The 18093-nt window shown below is 58.7% G+C and overlaps 2 protein-coding genes across 5 annotated transcripts; both read right to left on the bottom strand.

Moving 5' to 3' along the window:
• Positions 1-1093: 1093 nt before the first annotated feature.
• On the bottom strand, positions 1094-12828 carry AP3B2 (adaptor related protein complex 3 subunit beta 2). 3 transcript variants are annotated; one of them, XM_032122806.1, is made up of 29 exons: positions 12659-12828; positions 9753-9828; positions 9567-9641; positions 9353-9448; positions 9105-9265; positions 8926-8992; positions 8308-8490; positions 8017-8193; positions 7686-7783; positions 7357-7411; positions 7137-7208; positions 6930-6992; positions 6577-6709; positions 6385-6494; positions 6135-6311; positions 5864-6050; positions 5644-5762; positions 5313-5424; positions 4803-4998; positions 4555-4726; positions 4415-4469; positions 3682-3788; positions 3321-3552; positions 3131-3215; positions 2597-2694; positions 2473-2496; positions 1795-1933; positions 1460-1577; positions 1094-1334 (listed from the first exon to the last, which is right to left on the bottom strand). In XM_032122806.1, exons 1-29 carry the CDS (start codon positions 12769-12771, stop codon positions 1323-1325), a joined length of 3312 nt encoding a protein of 1103 aa, XP_031978697.1. In that variant the 5' UTR covers positions 12772-12828; the 3' UTR covers positions 1094-1322. The 3 variants fall into 3 exon arrangements, with proteins under 3 accessions (XP_031978697.1, XP_031978695.1, XP_031978698.1); XM_032122804.1 differs by having other exon boundaries at positions 1094-1577; XM_032122807.1 differs by lacking the exon at positions 2473-2496 and having other exon boundaries at positions 1094-1577; positions 12659-12827.
• Positions 12829-14894: 2066 nt separating this feature from the next.
• On the bottom strand, positions 14895-16740 carry LOC116450466. Of its 2 annotated transcripts, none has more exons than XM_032123002.1 (7): positions 16513-16740; positions 16357-16374; positions 16036-16110; positions 15885-15902; positions 15413-15650; positions 15102-15334; positions 14895-15009 (listed from the first exon to the last, which is right to left on the bottom strand). In XM_032123002.1, the coding sequence occupies exons 2-7, from the start codon at positions 16372-16374 to the stop codon at positions 14989-14991; spliced, it is 603 nt and encodes a 200-aa protein (XP_031978893.1). In that variant the 5' UTR covers positions 16513-16740; the 3' UTR covers positions 14895-14988. The 2 variants fall into 2 exon arrangements, with proteins under 2 accessions (XP_031978893.1, XP_031978894.1); XM_032123003.1 differs by having other exon boundaries at positions 15413-15614; positions 16513-16739.
• Between the last annotated feature and the right edge of the window lie 1353 nt (positions 16741-18093).

Here is an 18093-nt window from a genome sequence, read left to right as displayed (position 1 = left end):
CCCAAGGGCTTAATTCAGTCCCCCTAAGGGGAATGGGGTGGTGGCACTGGGATGCCTGGCTGCAGCCTCCCTCGTAGGGACACCTCAGTGCTGGCAGCTCCCACACACAGGCTGTGTGCTCCCTGAGCCCCCATGAGGGAATGGGACTCCCAGGGGCTTAAAGCGGGGTCCCCAAGGGCAGCCTCAGTGTGCTGGCATCTCTCCACACACAGGCTGTGATGCTCGCTGAGCCCATGAAGGGATGGGACCCCAAGGGTTAAATCAGCCTCCCTAAGGGAAATAGCTTGGTGGCATCACTGTGGCTCCCAGCTGCATCCTCCCCCCTCAAGTGCTAGACAGCTGCGGCTCCAGTCCCTGTCCTTGTGGGAATGGGCTTTTCCCTGTGGATCTTGACACCCAGTGGTTGGTGCTGCGGCTCCAGCCAGGGATTCCTCACCCGTCAGAAAACATAAAGGTGGTTTTTCCATCTCTTACCCAGAAAAAGCAGAAAGCCCCTCACCCTTTTTGTGGCAGCGGAGGCGGTTCGGGGTTCAGACCTTCCTGCACGTCCTTTGCTCATCCTCTGCCTCTGGTGCCAGGCCTGGCTCTGCGCTGGGCTGCAGCTTTGGATGGAGAGAGCCAGCGCTCTCTGAAATCCCACCCTGGGAGGGTGCTGGGAGGAGAGATCTTAATAAAGAGTCAGATTTCCTTCCTTTTTTTTCTGTAATCCCGGTTTGGAGATGAAAAGCCTCCCAGAGCTGGCCCCAGGAATCCCTCCAGTGACACTGCAGAACAGACCCAGCCCTGACGTAGCAGGTATTTCTGCGGTTGAAGCATGAGCAATTCTGCCTTGAATAAATAGCTGGAACCCTCCCAGGACTCCTCAGATCTCTGGTCCAACTGAGCACCTCCTGCCCCAAGGGCTTCACCCTGACGCCATGTGCCTGGTTTTCTCCAGCAGCCACCCACCCCTGGGAGACTCTGCATGTTTCCAGTCACCTAAGGGATGGCTGGTCCCCTGATGTCCCCCGTGGCTTCTCTGGGGAGGCTGGCAGAGCCCGGCATGGGGGGAATCTGGGGTTGATGAGCACACAGAGCAGAAGAGGGAAAGGGAGCAGGTTGGAGAAGAGCTTTATTGGGAGATCCTGGACATAATAAATAAGGGTTACATTGGGAGATGATGGTGAGGGACTGGGGGCACATTGTGCTCCATGGGGGCTGGAACCGCTTCTGCCCTTCCGAGTAGGACATCTCCCTGCATCCCATCTGCCGCATTCTGCTCCATCCACTCAGCAGCAAAGCCGGCCCGGGGGTCGCTGCCTGCCGCCCGTTTTGGGATCGGGTCAGGGAATAACCTGGCAGAAATGGGGGCAGGGAGTGTTTTGGGGAGTGGCATGGGGCAGAAGGGGTGGGAGGGCAGGGCCGTGGGTGCAGAAGGGCCCGGCTGTCACTGTGCCAGGGCCTGGATGATGTCCTTCACCAGCATGGTGCCGATGACCATCTTCTCGCTGTTGATGGTCAGCTGGGCCGTGGAGCCCTCCCGCCGCTCCAGGGTGATGAGCACCAGGCTCCCGCTTGTCACCGTCTTGGCCGCGAACCTGTTGGGTGGTGAACACAGGGCTTCAAGGTAAGCTGTCCCCTGTCACCCTCTGGTCCCATGGGATGCTCCGGTGGGGACAAGCAGGTGCCTGCCACCCACGGCCACTGTCACACTGTCACGTTTGGGTTCATGCAGGCTCCTTGTCCTAAAGGAAGCCCTGAGTGTCCCCACTGTGATTTGGGTGGGAACTGATCCAGGTGTGGGCGTCCAGCTACCTGTACTCGTTGCTGGCACCACAGGGCACGCGGCCCACATTGGCAGCTGAGGTCACTTGCTGGACAATGGTGTGGTCACTCCGGCATTTCTCAGGCAGCGTCAGCTTCTCTGTGATCTCGCTCATGCCCATCAGCTTCCCTAGAGCAGATAACAGAGGCACCTGCCTGTCTCTGGCCACACACCCTACTGGGCCCTGCTTTGACATGCCCAAAGCAAGCCCCTCCAGCTCCCTGCGTTCCCTATGACATCCTGAGCTGGCTGCTCTGCTTGCTCTTGGTTCAGGAGTCAGTGGATTTGGGAAAATCCTTCATGACCCTTCCTGGGCTCATCCCCATGTCTCTGCCTGGTGGCAGCAGCTACGTCCCTGGGGATGGGCTCCTCTGGACAGTGGCAGCAATGGGGCCAGGTGCTGCAGGGCACCGTGCACTCCCCCCAACACAGCCCCCATCTGTGTGGGCAGGGTGGGGATGTGCTGATCCAGGAGCACAGGGACACAGGGCGTCACTCACCGGACACAGTTCTGGGAGCGCCAGGGGTGGAACGAGCCCTTCACGCTTTGGGGGGACCCAACAAGGCCACCCCGGCACCAGTGTGCTCACCCCAACCCGCAGGCTGGGGGTGCAGGAGGGAGTGAGGGGAGCAGAGCTAGTCTAGGGGCCGGCCAAGCGGCCACTTACCCTCACCCGGCCGTGCCAGGTGCTCTAGGGCCACAGCGAGGGCGGCAGAGGGGACAAAATTGGGAGTGAGTGTCAGTGGTGGCTGCCCGTGCAGCGCCCTGTCCCCATCCCTGACCCCACTCACCCTGCTCCTTCTTGAACTCGTTCTCACTCATGAAGACGGGGGCCATGAGCTCCCCCACAGGCGGCTGGATGGAGACGTAGAACTGGCGTGTGTGAGTGCTGGGGAGACAGGCGGGTGAGAGGGGCACGCGCTCAGAATATGTCCTCTCTCCATTTCCTGCTTCCCATCTCTGCCCTGGGCAGGGGTGGCCAGGGGAAACTGTGACACAAAAGGGCTCAGGAATGGGGGGAACCTGTCAGGCTGGACCTGAAGCTGCTGCTGCCTCCTTGTCCCCTGCAGGAATCCCTGTGCATTTCTTGCTGTCCCCCAACCACCCCACATCCATCCAAGTGTCTCCTCTCCCCTGGAGGGACCCTGGTGCCTGTCCTGCTGTCCTCCATCCCCCGGGATACCCCATGCCCTGTTTCTGCTGTCCCCTGTCCCCTGCTACTTGGAGGGATGTTGGTACCTATCCCACTTTCCCCATCTCTGGAGCACCTGACGCCCTGATCCCTGGGGACACCCATCCTGCCCTGCCCGGTGCCAGATGCTCACCACAGCTGGAAGTTTGCTGCCTGGGTGGAGTCACAGAAGTCGATGCCCATCACCACGCTGGCTGTGTCCCCTGGTGCCAGGCGCTCTGGAACCACAGAGCTGCCATTATATCCCACGTTCCCACCCAACCCCTGTCCCCATTCTCCCACAGCGGTACGGCCGTGCCGTGCCGTGCCATGCCATGCCATACCGATCTCAGGGAACTCCTGTATCCGCATGCCAGAGAGGGGCTTGGGTTCGTTGACTCGCAGGTTCTTCACCTCGGTGTCAGTGTTGTTGGAGATCTGGATCTGGACGGCCACCATGTGGGGGTCTCCCGGGAAGGGCCGGCGGCTGAAGCAGTACTCAACCGCGAGCCCCTCGCCTGCCATGCGGTGCAGCAGCTCGTAGGTCTTCACCGCACTGAACGCCGGGCTCAGCAGCTGCACCGGGGGACAGCAGGGGCTGCTAAGCGCTCCCTGCAACCCCTGTAGGTGGCAGGGGGCCCAGGAGACCCCCACAGGTGACAGAGGGCCTGGGACCCCCCCAGGGAGGGCATGAGGGACACTTACGGTGGGCGTCAGGGAGGTGTCAGTGAGAGTGAGGCCCTCCAGGTCGGTCACCAGGCTGGTGGAGACGATGCTGCTGGAGGGGATGGGCTGGGGAGGAGGGGGTGTGACTGCAGGGTGGGGAGGGGGGAGGAAAGGGTTAACAGAGCTCACAGTCCCATGGGGACAGACCTGGTGGCATAGCCCCATGGGGACACCCACAGGGACAGTTCTAATGGCTCAGCTCCATGGGGACAATGGCATCGGGACAGCCCTGGTGGCACAGCTCCATGGGAACAACCACATGTGGACAGCCATGTGGGGACAGCCCTGGTGGCATTGTCCCATGGGGACAGCCTCATGGGGACAGCCCTGTGGGGACAGCCCTGGTGGCATAGTGCCATGGGCACAACTCCATGGGGACAGCCTCATGGGGACAGCCATGTGGGGACAGCCCTGGTGGCATAGCGCCATGGGGACAGCCACACAAGGACAGCCCAGTGGCAGAACTCCATTGGTCTAGACACAACCCTGTAGGCTGTCCCTGTGCACAGCCACATGGGGACAATCCCATGGGCACAGCCTGTCCCACAGCCATCCTCTGGGGACAAGGGCCCCTCACCACACCTGTCCTCGGCCCAACTCTGCAGCTCCCAAAGGACCCATGGAGTCCTGATCACATTGGGGTGCGTGCTCATGCCTCAGTTTCCCCAGCAGCACCACCACGGCCATTTGCATGTTCCAGGCAGCCACTCACAGTCATCCAGGTCAAGCAGGGAGATCTCCTTGGGGCCGGCCTTGCTGCTGGGGGGCTGCAGGAGGGCAGAGGTGGGGGGTTCAATAGGGGGTCCAGGTATCCCTGTGCTGCCCCCCATCCCAGCCCATCCCAGCCCTCACCACCTTCCTCCGCTTGGCCTCTGCCTCGGAGCCCGAGTCGGAGCCGGAGGAGCTGCTCTCGGAGGTGCTGGCCTCCTCTGATGAGGTTTCAGCACGGCCCTTCCTCCCCTGAGAGGCCTTCTTCTTCTTGGCCTTCTTTGCCCCTTCCTCCTCCTCCTCTTCCTCGCTGGGGCTGCGGGGAGAGCCCAGCTCAGGGGGCTGGGGTGGGGGTTTCACTGGGAGCACCCCCCCGCCTTCCCAGGGGGTACCTGCCCGCGCTCCCTGAGACTGCTTTATGGGAACCTTCCTTGTCCTTCCTCTTCGGCCTCTTCTCCTCTTCCTCCTCCTTGTCCTCTGACTGCTCCCCGCTATCTTCCTCCTCCTCTTCTTCCTCCTCCTCCTCGCTGCCAGAGCTGGAGCTGCCAGAGCTGCTGCTGCCACTCTCTTCACTGCTGGACTCAGGCTCTGTGGGGGCACAGCTCAGCCCTGCTGCTGTGCCCCCCCACATTCCCCCATCTCCCACTTCATCCCACTACATCCTCCATCCTCCACTGCATCCCCACACCTGCTGCTGCCTCTCCACTGCATCCCTGCATAGTCCCACTGCATTCCACTGCATCCCCACTGCCCACCACTGCATCCCTCCACATCTCCTGCCATGTCCCTTCCATGATGGGGTGTCCCCACTCTCATGTCCCCTGTCCAATGCCCCACCATTGTGGCACCTGCCTGATGGCCACAGTGACCACTGCCCATGTCTCATGCCATCAGGTCCTCACCACTGTCTGCCGACTCTGTGGGCCCTGACTCGCCCTCTGAGTCAGAGTAGAAAGGCTTCTCCACCTTCTCCTTCCTCTTCTCCCGGCTGGTGCACTTGGTCCACTCAGGAACCTGCTGGCACAGGGTTGATGGAGCAGAGCCATCATCCATGACTGGGGGATCCAAACAGCCACCCTTGTCCCCCCATCCCCAAGCGGATGTGTGAGCACTAGGGAGGGAACAGGGGCAGGTGAGCAGTACCTGGGCACCTTCTGGGGCTCTTCCAAGAACTTGAGACAGTGTCCCCACCTTGGCCCCTCCTCCCCCATGCACCCAGGGTGCTCCACGCACCTCCACGTTCCTCACGGAGGGATCAGGGGCCTCGTCCGGCCAGTCGGGCAGCTCCTGGTAGCCCACAGCCTTAGCATTGAGCAGATGGGACAGGGAGCCCAGTTGGAAATGGTCCCGATCTACAATGAGGTGAGAGGAGGCAGTAGCTCAGGGACAGCTATGCAGCATTGTGGTGACAGCTGGCCCCGTGTCCCAATGCCCCGTGACCAGGGATGGGTACCTTTGAAGGAGGACTCCAAGATGGGAGCTGGTTTTTGGGCCAGGAAAAGCTTCTTGGCATACTTATTGAGGGCCCCGCTCTTCTCGGTGGGCACGATGAGCTGGCGGATGAAGCGAGCCCGGTCGCGGATGTCGTAATTCTGATCATACTTGGCCAAGTTGAGGACGTACTGGGTCAGCAGCTTGCTCTGCGGCAGAGAACATGCTCAGGGCTGGCCTCTCCCTCCCTGACAGGGAAACTGAGGCACACCATAGGATCACACCCCTGGTACCTGCTTGGAGTTGGTCAGGTAGAGCTTAGCTGCCAGATTGATGACCTGCAGCTTGACAATGTCCTCCTCGTTGGTGAAGGACTTGGCCATCTTGCGCAGCACATCAGGCGCGATCTTGGGCACGTGCTCGCAGTACTCACCGATGAGCCACAAGATGCTGGCCCGCGCCATTGGCACCTGTGAAATGCCCTCGGACATGTGGCACTGCTGCCATTCCCTGCTCCTGTGGGTCAGCAACACCCCAACCCACCTGGATGTTGTCCGTGAGCTTGGCCATGTGCTTGATGATCTCACTGTGCTGGGCGGGTTGCATCTGCAGCAGCTTTTTGATGACCACCACGGATTCAGCCACCACCAGCTCTGCGGGCAGACACCTGGCCTCAGCGAGGCCCTGCCCTGAGAGCAACGGAGCTCCTGTTTCACCCCTGCTGTGTGCACTTACCATCCCTGTTGGAGAGGAGCTGGACCAGGCCATTGAGGCAGGTGTCCCGCACCTTCCCGATGTTGGTAGCACAGCGCCCGATGGCTTGGATGGTGGCCGCCACAAAGTCCTTGTCCATGCTGCGGATGTAGGTCTGCACAGGCATGGAGGGCACACATGACATGTCACCCATGTGCCAGTGACGGGCATCCCCCCTGGTGGTTGTCACACATTGGGGCCCTTTGGAACCACCGATGGGGTTGGCATGGCCTCAGCCCACTCCTCCTGGAGGGGCTCTCCTCTGCCCCCTCCACGGTGTGGTTTGGCACCAAGAGCCATGCCAGGGTGGCAGCCTCAGTATGGTGGTGGCATACCTGGAACTCCCGCAGGATGGTGGAGATGTTGGTCTCATTGGCCAGGTTGGTGAGGACCTCCAGCTGTGGGAAAGAGGACGAGATGGGCAGCACAGGGGCCTGGCTGTTCTCCTGCCCCCAGGGCATAAGGACACCTGACCCAGGGAAAAGGCTTCATGAAGCCCCAAAGCCACCCCTGACAGGTTCTGCCGGGTGTTTCCAGCTCACCTTGAGGATCTTGATCTGTGTGGGGTCCGTGGAGCGGATGTAGAAACTCTTCAGATAGGGCTCAAACATCCCCTGCATGCACAGCCAGAGACATTAGTGCCATCTCTGTCCCCCCACCTTGCCAAGGCCACCTCCAAGCTCTGGTGACCTTGCTGGCTAATCGTCATCTCGCTCCAGAGTCAACAGCGTCAGCTCCTCCCACACCAAGTCTGAGACTCACCCGCCGCTTGATGGACATGGTGGCCACATTCTGCAGCACAACATACTGCACCTCGCTGTGGGGACAAAGAGGGGACCACCATCAGTGGGGCAGGACCAGACACCCTCAGCAAGTCCCTGTGAATACGGGCCAGGATCCACCACCAGGCTGGTACTACCAAGATGTTGTCACCCCATGTCTGGACTGGGCCAGCCCAAAAAGGCCTCCAACCTGATGTCCCTCCAGGGATGGGCTTTTTGGGGGTCTCTCACAGCGTCTTAGAGCTCCCCATGTGTTTCAACAACTAGGGTGGAGGGGTAGGAGACCACCACAACCCCAGTGTCACAGACCTGTGACTCCGCAGGAGCCGTACCAGCGCCTTGGCAATGACTCCAACCTCTGCCTTGGGTGCCAGGTGGAAGTAGAGCTGTGCCACAGCCATCACCACCTATGGACACAAACCCAAATGTCACCTGGTGGGAATGGGGGACACCCTGAGGAATGGCCGCGTCCCCCAGTCCCACCCTCAGCACCTGGAGGTAGCCTGACCCTGCGGACACCCATCCCTGGGTGTCCCTCAAGCACCCCAGTGAGTCCTTGGCCGTGGGAACATCATAAGCCCAGGCTGATTGACACCACCGGTGCCCTGGGGGACAAACAGGGTGGGAGTGAGGGTCTCACCGCGGCATTGCGGCTCTGCAGCAGGGGCTTGGTGTTGCGCAGGAGCAGGCGGTGGTCGGGGTCCATGACGTAGGGCTTGCGCTTAGCCAACGAGGCTGCCTCTGCCTTGGCGTCCTTGGTGTCCTCCTCCTCTGAGCCATAGAAAGCCTTCTCAGTGTTCTCCTCCAGCAAGGACTCCTGCTGGCAGGTAGGACTCTTTGCATCCCCAAGAGCAGTCCCCCTTCACCCCACCTCCCTCGGGGCTCCCAGGACACCCCAAGGCTCTCAGGGCATCCTGTACTCCGAACTCACGTTCTGGTTGGGACTGAGGAACTGGGTGCGGGCATAGCGGGTCAGCATGTTGATGATGACCACCTGCCCCCACTCCTCCACATCGATGAGCAGGTTGCAGAGCTTGCGGTAGTTCTTGTGGATGAGGTCTATGCGCTCTGGGCACACCTCCTCGAATGCCATTACCACGCTGCCAGCCACCAGCTGTGGAGGGAAAGCCTGGGGTGACTCACTGGAGTGGTGGCATCATCAACAAGATGCTGGTTTGGAGGGGATGGTGGCATCTCCGTGAGGGTGCTGGTTTAGTGGGAAACCCTTCCTTGTAGGGATGCCAGCTCAATGGAGTTGGTGGATTCCCCATGAGGATGTTGGCCTGTTAGGGACAGCAGCACTCCCACAAGGATGCCAGCTCTCCAGGGATGGCTTCATCCTCACAAGGACACTAATTTGGTGGGAACATCTGCATTCCTGTGAGGATGCTGGATCAGTGGGGACAGTGGCATCCCCATGAGGATGCCAGCCCTTTTGGGGATCCCCAAGATGACACCAGTTTGGTGGGAACATCTCCATCCCCATGAGGACACCAGGCCAGTGATGTTCCCAGATTTAGAGGTGGGGGAGACACAGCAGCCTGCTCACCGTGGTCTTGTCCGCCAGCAGCTTCTCGATCACTTCAATGAGCTGGTCCTTCTGGTCTGAGTCGAGGCTGTGAGGGAGGAGCAGGGCAGGTGATGCTGACCAAACTCCTCCCCATCCCTGCCTGTACCAAGCAGCCAAGACCCTTATACCCTACATTTAGCAGCTGACCCCTCCATTACCTGTACAGCTTGGGGATGGCATGGGCGGCCGTCTTGCGCACGTACGGAGACATGTCCGAGGCAGCCTCCTTGATGGCCAACATCATGATGGGCACGATGATGGGCACACGGATGCTGGACAGGACCCGCAGGGCGCTGGCGCGGATCAGCTGGTTGGGGTCCTGTGGGGGACATATGGGGAGCTGCAGTGCATCTGGGGAGGGCTCAGTGCTCCCCCAGACCTCCCCTGGGTCCCCAAACCAGCTCACCTTGAGTCCTCGCTGGAAGGTGGAGATGGAGAGCAGGGCCAGATCCTGCTGCTCCTCTGCATAGCGCACCAGGTACACGTACACCAGCTTTTTCACCTGCAGGGTGAAGGTGCCACCTCAGAGCCCCCCAAAACCCAGGCAATCCCCAAAACTCTCCTACAGGGAAAGTCCCAGACCCTGGGATGCTGCCAGGGCCACCCAAGATCTTCCTCACCTCAATGTTCTTGCAGGCAACGTTTTTCACCACAGCTGGGAAGAGATCAGAGGCGTTTTTACCCCGGGCAATCATCTAGGGGGAAAAGAAGTGGTGTGACACTGGGCAGCTGGCATGGCAGGGGCCGGTACAATGTGACACAGCTCGGCACCAGCAGTGGTCCCCACCAGTGACAGCAACACCCACCGCCACAATCCTCTTCATGGCCTCCAGCTTGAGTGAATCCTTGTTGCTGTCAAGCATCTCCTTGAGGTCATCATGCCTGAACAACACCAAGGGGAAAAAAATTCCCATTTTCACATTTTTACCTGGTTTTAGTCCTTTTTTTCTGCTCCCAGCCTGCCATCAGGCCGGCAATCCAGCCCTTCGCCATGAAATATTTATGGGGACAGGAGTTGGGTTACAGCCAGGTGAAAGAGGAACCAGAGGGACTCGCATGGTGCTGGCACCGAGTGCCATCCCCATCCCAGGCACTGGGACGAGAACCCCGTCCCATCCTGGCTGTGGTTGTCACCCTACATTGTCACTAAATCACAGGTGCCCATCACCAGCTTCATCCTGGCTTGGGTGGGTGTCCCTTGTCCCCTCATGGACATAGTGGCATGGATGTGCCAGCACGCCCTGACGAAAAGCCCTTTCCCTGTCCCCTCCCAGGACTGGGAAAATGCCACCAGCCTTTTGTAAAGTTGTCACCACTGTCCTCTTTTCTCAGGGACACTGGTCCCCCCCAAACTGGGGGCACCTGCAAGGTTGTGTCTACCTGCAGCAGCTGAGGGTGACACCCATGGGATGATGCTTGGCCAGAGCCACCATCACCAGAGGGTCCAGGGGGGCTCCTCAGGGGAGTCTTACCGCGGTGGTGGCCCGGTGCCAGTGTCCACTGCGGGCTCGGTGCCGGCGAGTGGCCGCAGCTCATCAGCTCGCAGGGCGCTGTAGCAGGTGGGTTGTCCAGCCTCGGTGGCTAGCACCGGGCTTGTCACCTCCTCAGCCACATCACCACCCTCTGGTGTTTTCGGCCAGCCAGCCGGCCCCACTGGTAGCTGCCGCAGCAGCTTCTGCACTGGCGGCAAGGACATCATGGCTTTGGCTGGGGGTAGTGGCCCTGGGGATGGTGACAGGGCTGTGGCCCCGCTCCTCTGCCCAGCACAGCCGGCTGAAACCTGATGCTGTGGTTGGGGTTGGGTTGCAGCCTCGATCAGGACGCCCTTCCCAGTGGATGAGGCCAACTTGCGATGTCACATCCGAAGTGACATCTGACCTGCAGCTGGGACTTGGGAACACTGCAGGGAGCTCCTTCCCCAGTGCTGAGTGGCTCAGTCCTGGGCAGGGAACGCACATCATGGTGGGACACCCACCTAGGTGGTAGGGCGGCATAATGGGGCACCTGTGGGTGTCCCACCTGGGTGGTGGGGTCACACTTGGTGCATTTGTCTTGCCCCGTGTGCCATGGATGCCATGGATGGCTCGCAGGAGTGGTGGCAGACCTGGTGTGGCTCTGGTGAAGGGCAGCATGCAGATTATAGGGACCCTGTGAGTGTGGGGGACACTGCCAGGAGGTCAGGAGTAAGAGGACACTGCCGTGAGGGTGGTGACACTGCCAGAGTGGGAGACACTGATGGCAGATCACTGAGGTAGCCTGGACAGACTGGGGGACACAGCCAGGGTGTCAGGGCTGGGGGAGGCTGCCAGAGTGGGGGACACTGCCCGTGGAGGTCAGGGAACACTGGCAGATGTGGGGAGCAGGGGAGCACTTCCAGGCCAGAAGACATTGCCAAGGAGGGGTCAGAGAGGGGGAGACTTGACCAAACTGGGGGACACTGCCAGGAGCTCATGGAAGGGGAACACACTCTGAGATCAGGACACTGCCAGTGGGTCATGGATGGAGGGCACTGCCAGACTGGAGGACAGTGCCAGTGGATCAGGGTTGGGGGAAACTGTCATACTGGGGGACACAGCCAGGGGTAGGGAGTGTGACACTGCCAGACAGGGCAAAGGACACTGCCCAGGGGTCAGGAAAGGAGGGGACACTATGAGATGGGGATACTGCTAGCAGGTCATGGATGGAGGGCACATCCATGGGTGGGGGACAGTGCCAGGGGCTCAGGACTGGGTGGACACTGTCGTGCTGGGGGACATTGCCAGGGTATCAGAGAGAAGGGGACACTGCCAGGAGTTCAGGGAAGGGGGGACCCAGTGAGATGGGGACACTGCCAGCACGTCACAAATCAGGGACACATCCACAATGGGGGACACTCTTTAGCATTAGGGAGGAATAGAGGGAGAGGGGACACTCCCAGACTGGGGACACTGCCAAGAGGTCAGGATGGGGTACACATTCAAAGTGGGGGACACTGCCAGGGAATCAGGACTGGAGGGACACTGTCATAATGGGGGATAATACCACAGGGCCAGGGATGGAGGGGACACTGCTGGACGGGGGGACATGGCCAGGGGGAGAGAGAGTGACACTGTCAGACAGTGATTTCCTGCTGGGGCGTCAGAGGGGGGGACACTGGCTCGGTAGGGAGGGCAATGAGACATTCCTGCAGCTCCAGGAGCACACATCCCCCCCATCCCTCTTCACCCCTGCCCCCCCAGCAGCCTCTCCCACGCAGGGGTGACATTCCTCAACACCCCCCCCCCCCCCGTTTGGAACCTCGATGCGGTGAGGGGGTGTCAGCTCAGGAGAGCCACAGGAGCCAGCAGATGCCGTTGGGGGGAACACCGTGCCCGGGATGCCCCAGCCTGAGGGCGGGAGGTTCAAAGGGGGTCCCCGCACGTCTCCCTCAACCACACCAGCTCCAAAATCCCGCGGTGTTCCCACAAAACCCTCTCCGGCCTTTGCAACCTGCAATGACGGTGGCGGCGACGTGACCGCATCCCCTGTCCCCATCCCTGACCCCATCCCCATCCTTATCCCTATCCACATCCCCATCACCATCCTCATCCTCATCCCCGTCCCCGTCCCCACGCCGGGGCCGCTCCAGCCGCTGCTCCGGTACCACGTCCCCGCCGAGAACGGCGGCGAAGGCCTGCGGTGGCGGGCACACGGGCAGGCTCGTCCTTGTCCCCTGTGCCCGCATTGTCCCCACCTCTTGTAGTCGGAGGAGAAGATGCCGCCGCTGGCGGGGTCGTGGCCGTACTCGGGCTCGCCCAGGCTGGAGGAGCCGCCCTTCTCCTCGCCGTAGGCCGGGCTGGCGGCCATGGCGGCGGGAGGGATGCGGGATGCGGGATGCGGGGGGGGACGCGGGAACTGATGTCAGCGCGGGCGGGGACGGGCCCGGCCCCGGGCCGGGGGCAGCGCCCGCCTGGATCGACCCCCGCCGACATCGGGAGCGGGAGCGCGGGGGGCTCTGCGCCCCCAGAGGGTCCCTGCCCCGCAGCCCCCCAGCCCCGCAGCCCCGCTCCTGCTCACGTTTGGGAGCGGGACACGGGTGATTTTAGGAGGAGCAATGTGGGGACATGGCTGTGATATAGTGGCTGTCACTGAGCTCACAGCCGCACACATCGCACCAGTCCAGAATCATGAAAATCTACAATTACACTAATAGGCATTATTGTGTGTGATTATAATCGGACATATTTAAAATAGATTACATTATACTGAATAATGCTATACGTTCGGGTGTTATAATATGTATTATTTTATCATACTATATTACATTATTATTTTATACGTTATTGTTTTATACATAGTACTGTGTGCAGTATACATAATATACGCTTAATATATTATATATCATATATAATTTATGTATTCTATTGCATGCTGCATACTGTATACCATATATTGCATGTTATTTACTACATTACATTATAATATATTACAGATTGCATTAATTTTGCAATACTATATATTTGCCATATTCAATCATACTGTATTATAGTTAACCCATAAACCATTCTACAGTTTATATACGATGTAATATATGCAATATGTTATATATGCTATATGTTATAGATGCAATATGTTATACTATGTTATATTATATTGCAGATTAGATTAATTGTATTATATAGTATATAATGTAGTATATATTACATATTGTGTATTGTATATTATCTACTGTATTATAAAATTCAATATTTTATTATCTATATTCCACACAATAGTATATGTGCTGTATGATATCTGAATTATTATGTATTATATATTAGCTATCATATTAATTTATACTATTCTTATAGATATTGTTATAGATATCGTAGTTTATATTATATATTATTATCAATAACATGATAGGTATTATACTAGATATATTATCATATATTAACTATACTACAGATGTTAATAAATACAAATGTATATATTAGATATTACTACAGATATGACTATACATATGATGGTGTTTCATAGATATTTTTATATAACATATTACTATAAATTATAGCTATTACAGATATCATTATTGATATTATTATAGTTGAGATTTTGTTTGCTTTTCTTTGATTTTTCCCAGGTGCTTTACACTATTGGCAGATATTCCTGCTATTATTTCTCCAGGCAGCTGACCAACCCCGGAGCTGGTGTGGATGGGGCGGCACTCACCCCATCCCACAGCAGTGAGGCAGCAAGGGAAAATGGCCGTGGTTCAAGTAGCAGAATTGAGTAAAGCATCTAATTAATGGACAGCAATTAATCTCCAGCACAGAGAAAGGGGACACACCCACTCCAGCCCTCCCAGGGACCTCAACCCTGCTTGGGTCTCAGAACTTCCCTGGGGGCCCTGCTGCTCTCCTGGAGACACCAATCCTCAGGAGACACAGAGAAGAGCCAGACTCCACCTTCTTTCCCCCCCATAAACACTGATAAAATCCCACTGGACATTCCCTTCTCCCTGCTGAACTGCCCCAGCTCTTTCAGCTTCCCTTCCTATGGGAAATGCTCCAGACCCTTGGTGGCCCTTTGTGGTGTCTCTCCAGTATGTCCCTGTCTCTCATACTGGAGAGGCCAGCACAGGACCCAGCCCTCCAGGGGTGCCATGGGTTGGTGACTCACTCCCCCCTCACTGCAGCCACACTCTACCCCATCAACAGGACCAAAAATGAAGATGTTGACCAGGACTGGACACAGAGTTGACCCCTGGGGTTCACGACCAACCTCCAGCCAGACCTGATCCAGCCTTTCAGCCGAGAAGCCCACAGAATATTCATTTTTATGCTCAAAATTAAATGCCAGCAATGAAAGAGGCAGATGTTGTCTCAGGAGGCCATGGAGAGCAAAGAGCAGCCTCTCCCCTCAAGGTGTGTCAAGGTGGGACATCACTTGACAGCAGCTTCTGGGAAAAGTGAGAAAACAACAAATCAAACAGGGCTGGCACAGGGTTTCCATGCATCTGTTTATTGCCACATTGGTGAAGTTCTGGTCCCCAGGGAAGGATGCTCCAGCCCCACACGTTCCCCAGGAGCTCTGTCACCTCCATCACTGCAGCGCTGGAGACACCTGGGAAAAAAGGTTTGGTGACACTTGGCTGGAGCAGGTGCCAGGGTGTCCCAGCGTGGTGGCACCTGATCTGATCTGGTGGTAGCACCCACCATGGCACCAGCAAGGTGGCCCAGCCCCAGGAGGGCGAGGGCGAAATGAATGCAGTTGCAGGTGATGGTATCGTACTCCACCGGCTGGTCCATGGCCGCCCGGATCCGCTGCTGCAGGGCAGCCACGTCCAGCTCTCTCCTCCTCCGGAGCACCTTGGCCGGGCCCCGTGTCCGCAGGAGGTGGCTCTTGCCATGCTTGGCCACGATGCCTGATGGCGATGTCCCTGAGCTGCCTGCGGGCAAAGTGGGCTCTGTACCCCATGTCCCTTCCGTGGGGATGTCCCCATGCCGTGACACCTCCTGGGGCTCACCTTCCAGGTGGATGATCTCCCCGTCACCGCAGTAGATGCCAGCGTGGGCGCCCCACCAGCCAGGGCCCCCGGAGGCCAGCGGGAAGAGGAAGAGGTCCCCGGGCTGGGGCTCAGCCACCCCGTTGGGGACCATGTCAAAGTGTTGTCCCAGCAGCCCCTCGCAGAGGAAGAACCCTGCTGTGGTCACTGCCCCAGTCACTGCCTGGGGACCCAGCCGTGTTTCAGGGCCACCGGTGCCCTGGGGACACCAGCTGCATCACTGTCCTGCTGGCTCATCCCACATCCTTGGTGGCTTAAGCACAGCTTGGGTCTCGGGTCTCCATGGATGGAAACCCCCTGGGAAGGGACTGCCTCCTCTAAGTGCTGAAGCACCCATGGGTGCCGAGGAGAAGGCAGGGTGTGCAGGAATCGACCCAGTTGTGCTGGGGGTGAGACGGGCAGCGCAGGGCACAGGGGCAATGCCAGCACTTACCTGCCTGGAGCTGCTCACCTGGAGGGACAAACACCTTGCGTCAGCCCCGCTGGCACCAGTGTCACGGCTCAGCCCAGGCCTGGGCTGCTGCCACCCCCTGCCCAAGCACATGGCTGGGGTTCCCATGCCAGCACCCCCAAACCTGCCTCACCCAGGAGCCCAGCCAGTGCCAGGACTGGAGGAACAGCCAGTCCGGGGCTTGCAGGGTCTGAAGGAGGGAGCTCACCTGTGAGGAGAGGGTGCAGGGCAAGACAGGGACCTGTCCCCTGCTGACACCCTTCCCCTGCCAGCACCCATCTCTGCCAGCACCCAGCCCAGCTCAGCCCAGCCTCCCAGGCCACACATCCCCTCCCCCCAACCCAGACCCAGCACCAGGCAGGTCCCAGCTGTGGGGTCCAGGGACACTGGGTGCTATGGCAGAGGGGTGGGATCACCTGGATGCAGGTGTCCTCCCTGCCAGCTCCCCCTTTACCTGGGCGAGGAGATTCATCTGCAAGGAGAAAACACGATGTCCCAAGAGCTGGGGACAGGTACCCCGTACCTCAGGGACTCCTCTGTCCCCGCAGTTGTCACCCTGCTGAAACCCAAGCTGCGGCCTCGGTGCTCATTCTGTGCCCTGCTGCCTCACCTTGGGGTCACCTCCAAGGTCCCCTCACTCCACCGTGTTTCCCAAGCTGCCGCTGCTCCAAAAGTGGCTGCAGGACAGGACCTCAGCCCGCCCCGGGAGCACCGCGGTGGCTCTTGGCACTCGAACGTGGCCCCACCGGTGCCTGGGAATGTGCCCGGACCGGCTGCACCATGGCGCTGTGCCCATCCTGTAGGGCCAGTCCCAGGGGGACAAACCCAACCTGGTGTGACATTTCATCCACAAACCTCATGGGTGACCCCAAAGGAGTCATGAAACAGCCCCGTGGCCACAATGCCCTGGTAACCAGTGACCACCAGGCTGGTGACAAATCACTTCTCGGTGCCAAAACCCTCTGGCCCTGGGAGGCCAATCTGCCTTTACCCGGCCCTGTGTCCTAGAGGTGGCCACCAGCCTATCTCCAGTCCTGTGGCCCCAGAGTGGTGCATGCCCGGGGTCAGCTCTGGAGTCACATTAAACTTTAATCCTGCTGCTGGGGGTCAGTGAAGGCTTTGGCAGGGCTCAGGTGGGTCACTGTCACCCTCTGTCATCGGGCAACCTCCAAAGAATCATTTATCAAGGAGCCTCCAATAAACAAGAGCTAATTACAGGTGAAACCTGAGCCTGGCCTGGACCTGGCTCAGTGCAGGCAGCCACATTAACCCTTCCCAGCCACCTCCAGTCCCACACCACCCTCCAGGAACTTCATGTCGCCTTCTTGTTGGTCTTGTCTCCTTCTGGTCTCCACCATCCTCTCCTGGTCTCTGTTGTCTTGTCCACATGTACCCATCACACCCTTCTCATTCCCATCCTCCCCTCCCAGTCCCCATCATCCCATCTCAACCCTTACTATCCCCCGTGATCTCCATCCACCCCTATTGCATCCCACTGCCCCCTCATGATCTCCTTCACAGCTTCCTGGTCCCCATCATCCTCACATGGTTCCTATTGTCATGTCCTGGTCTCCATCATCCCTTCCCCATCACTGCTGTCACCTCCTGCTCGCCACATTTATCATTGTCTCTGGGTCACCATCAAAACATCCAGGTTCCCATTGTCCCCTCTGATCCTCATTATCGCCTCCCAGTCCTCATCACCTCCTCCTTGTTCCCATCACCCCCTCCTGATCCTTGTTGTCACCTCTTGGTCCCCATCATCTTCCCTCCCCCCCATCAGCTCCTCTTGGTCTCCATCATCCCCTTCTGGTCCTCACTGTCTCCCCTTGGTCCCCAATATCTTCTCTTGATTCCCATCAATGTCCCCATTGTCTCCTCCTTGTCCTCACTGTCCTGTCCCATTCCCCACCACTCCATGCCGTCACCAACAGGAGCGGGACTGCCAGGACAGTGGTGCTTCCCTGGGTCACTCACTGTCCCCAGCCAAGCTGTCCCTGGCCAGGGTGCATCCACCAGCTCCCCACAGCGAGTGGGATTAGGGTGGCGGGAGCCTTGGGGCTGCTCCTGACTGCAGGTCTCAAGCCCATCGCCAGCATCTTTGGGTAATTAGTAAATTAGTAATTAAACGCTCTCTGCCTGCTGGGGCGAAGGGGGGCAGATCCCAAGGTTTTAGGCTGGGTAATCCCGT

Source organism: Corvus moneduloides, chromosome 13, assembly GCF_009650955.1.
Source record: "Corvus moneduloides isolate bCorMon1 chromosome 13, bCorMon1.pri, whole genome shotgun sequence".
Classification (NCBI taxonomy): Eukaryota; Metazoa; Chordata; class Aves; order Passeriformes; family Corvidae; genus Corvus; species Corvus moneduloides.
Note: the sequence above shows the minus strand (reverse complement) of the source record. Positions and strands in the feature narration are given on the sequence as shown.

What these genes read in the sequence shown, in the direction of transcription:
- AP3B2 (XM_032122804.1), bottom strand. Translation starts at nt 12,771, where the DNA reads ATGGCCGCCAGCCCGGCCTACGGCGAGGAGAAGGGCGGCTCCTCCAGC. An exon ending in CGGCTCCTGCGGAGTCACAG is followed by an intron (nt 7,412 to 7,685) that starts GTCTGTGACACT and finishes TTGTCCCCACAG; the next exon opens with CGAGGTGCAGTATGTTGTGC. An exon ending in GGTGCCAGCAACGAGTACAG is followed by an intron (nt 1,578 to 1,794) that starts GTAGCTGGACGC and finishes ACCACCCAACAG; the next exon opens with GTTCGCGGCCAAGACGGTGA.
- LOC116450466 (XM_032123002.1), bottom strand. An exon ending in GGAGATCATCCACCTGGAAG is followed by an intron (nt 15,335 to 15,412) that starts GTGAGCCCCAGG and finishes CTTTGCCCGCAG; the next exon opens with GCAGCTCAGGGACATCGCCA. An exon ending in GCCACCTTGCTGGTGCCATG is followed by an intron (nt 15,010 to 15,101) that starts GTGGGTGCTACC and finishes CTTTTTTCCCAG; the next exon opens with GTGTCTCCAGCGCTGCAGTG.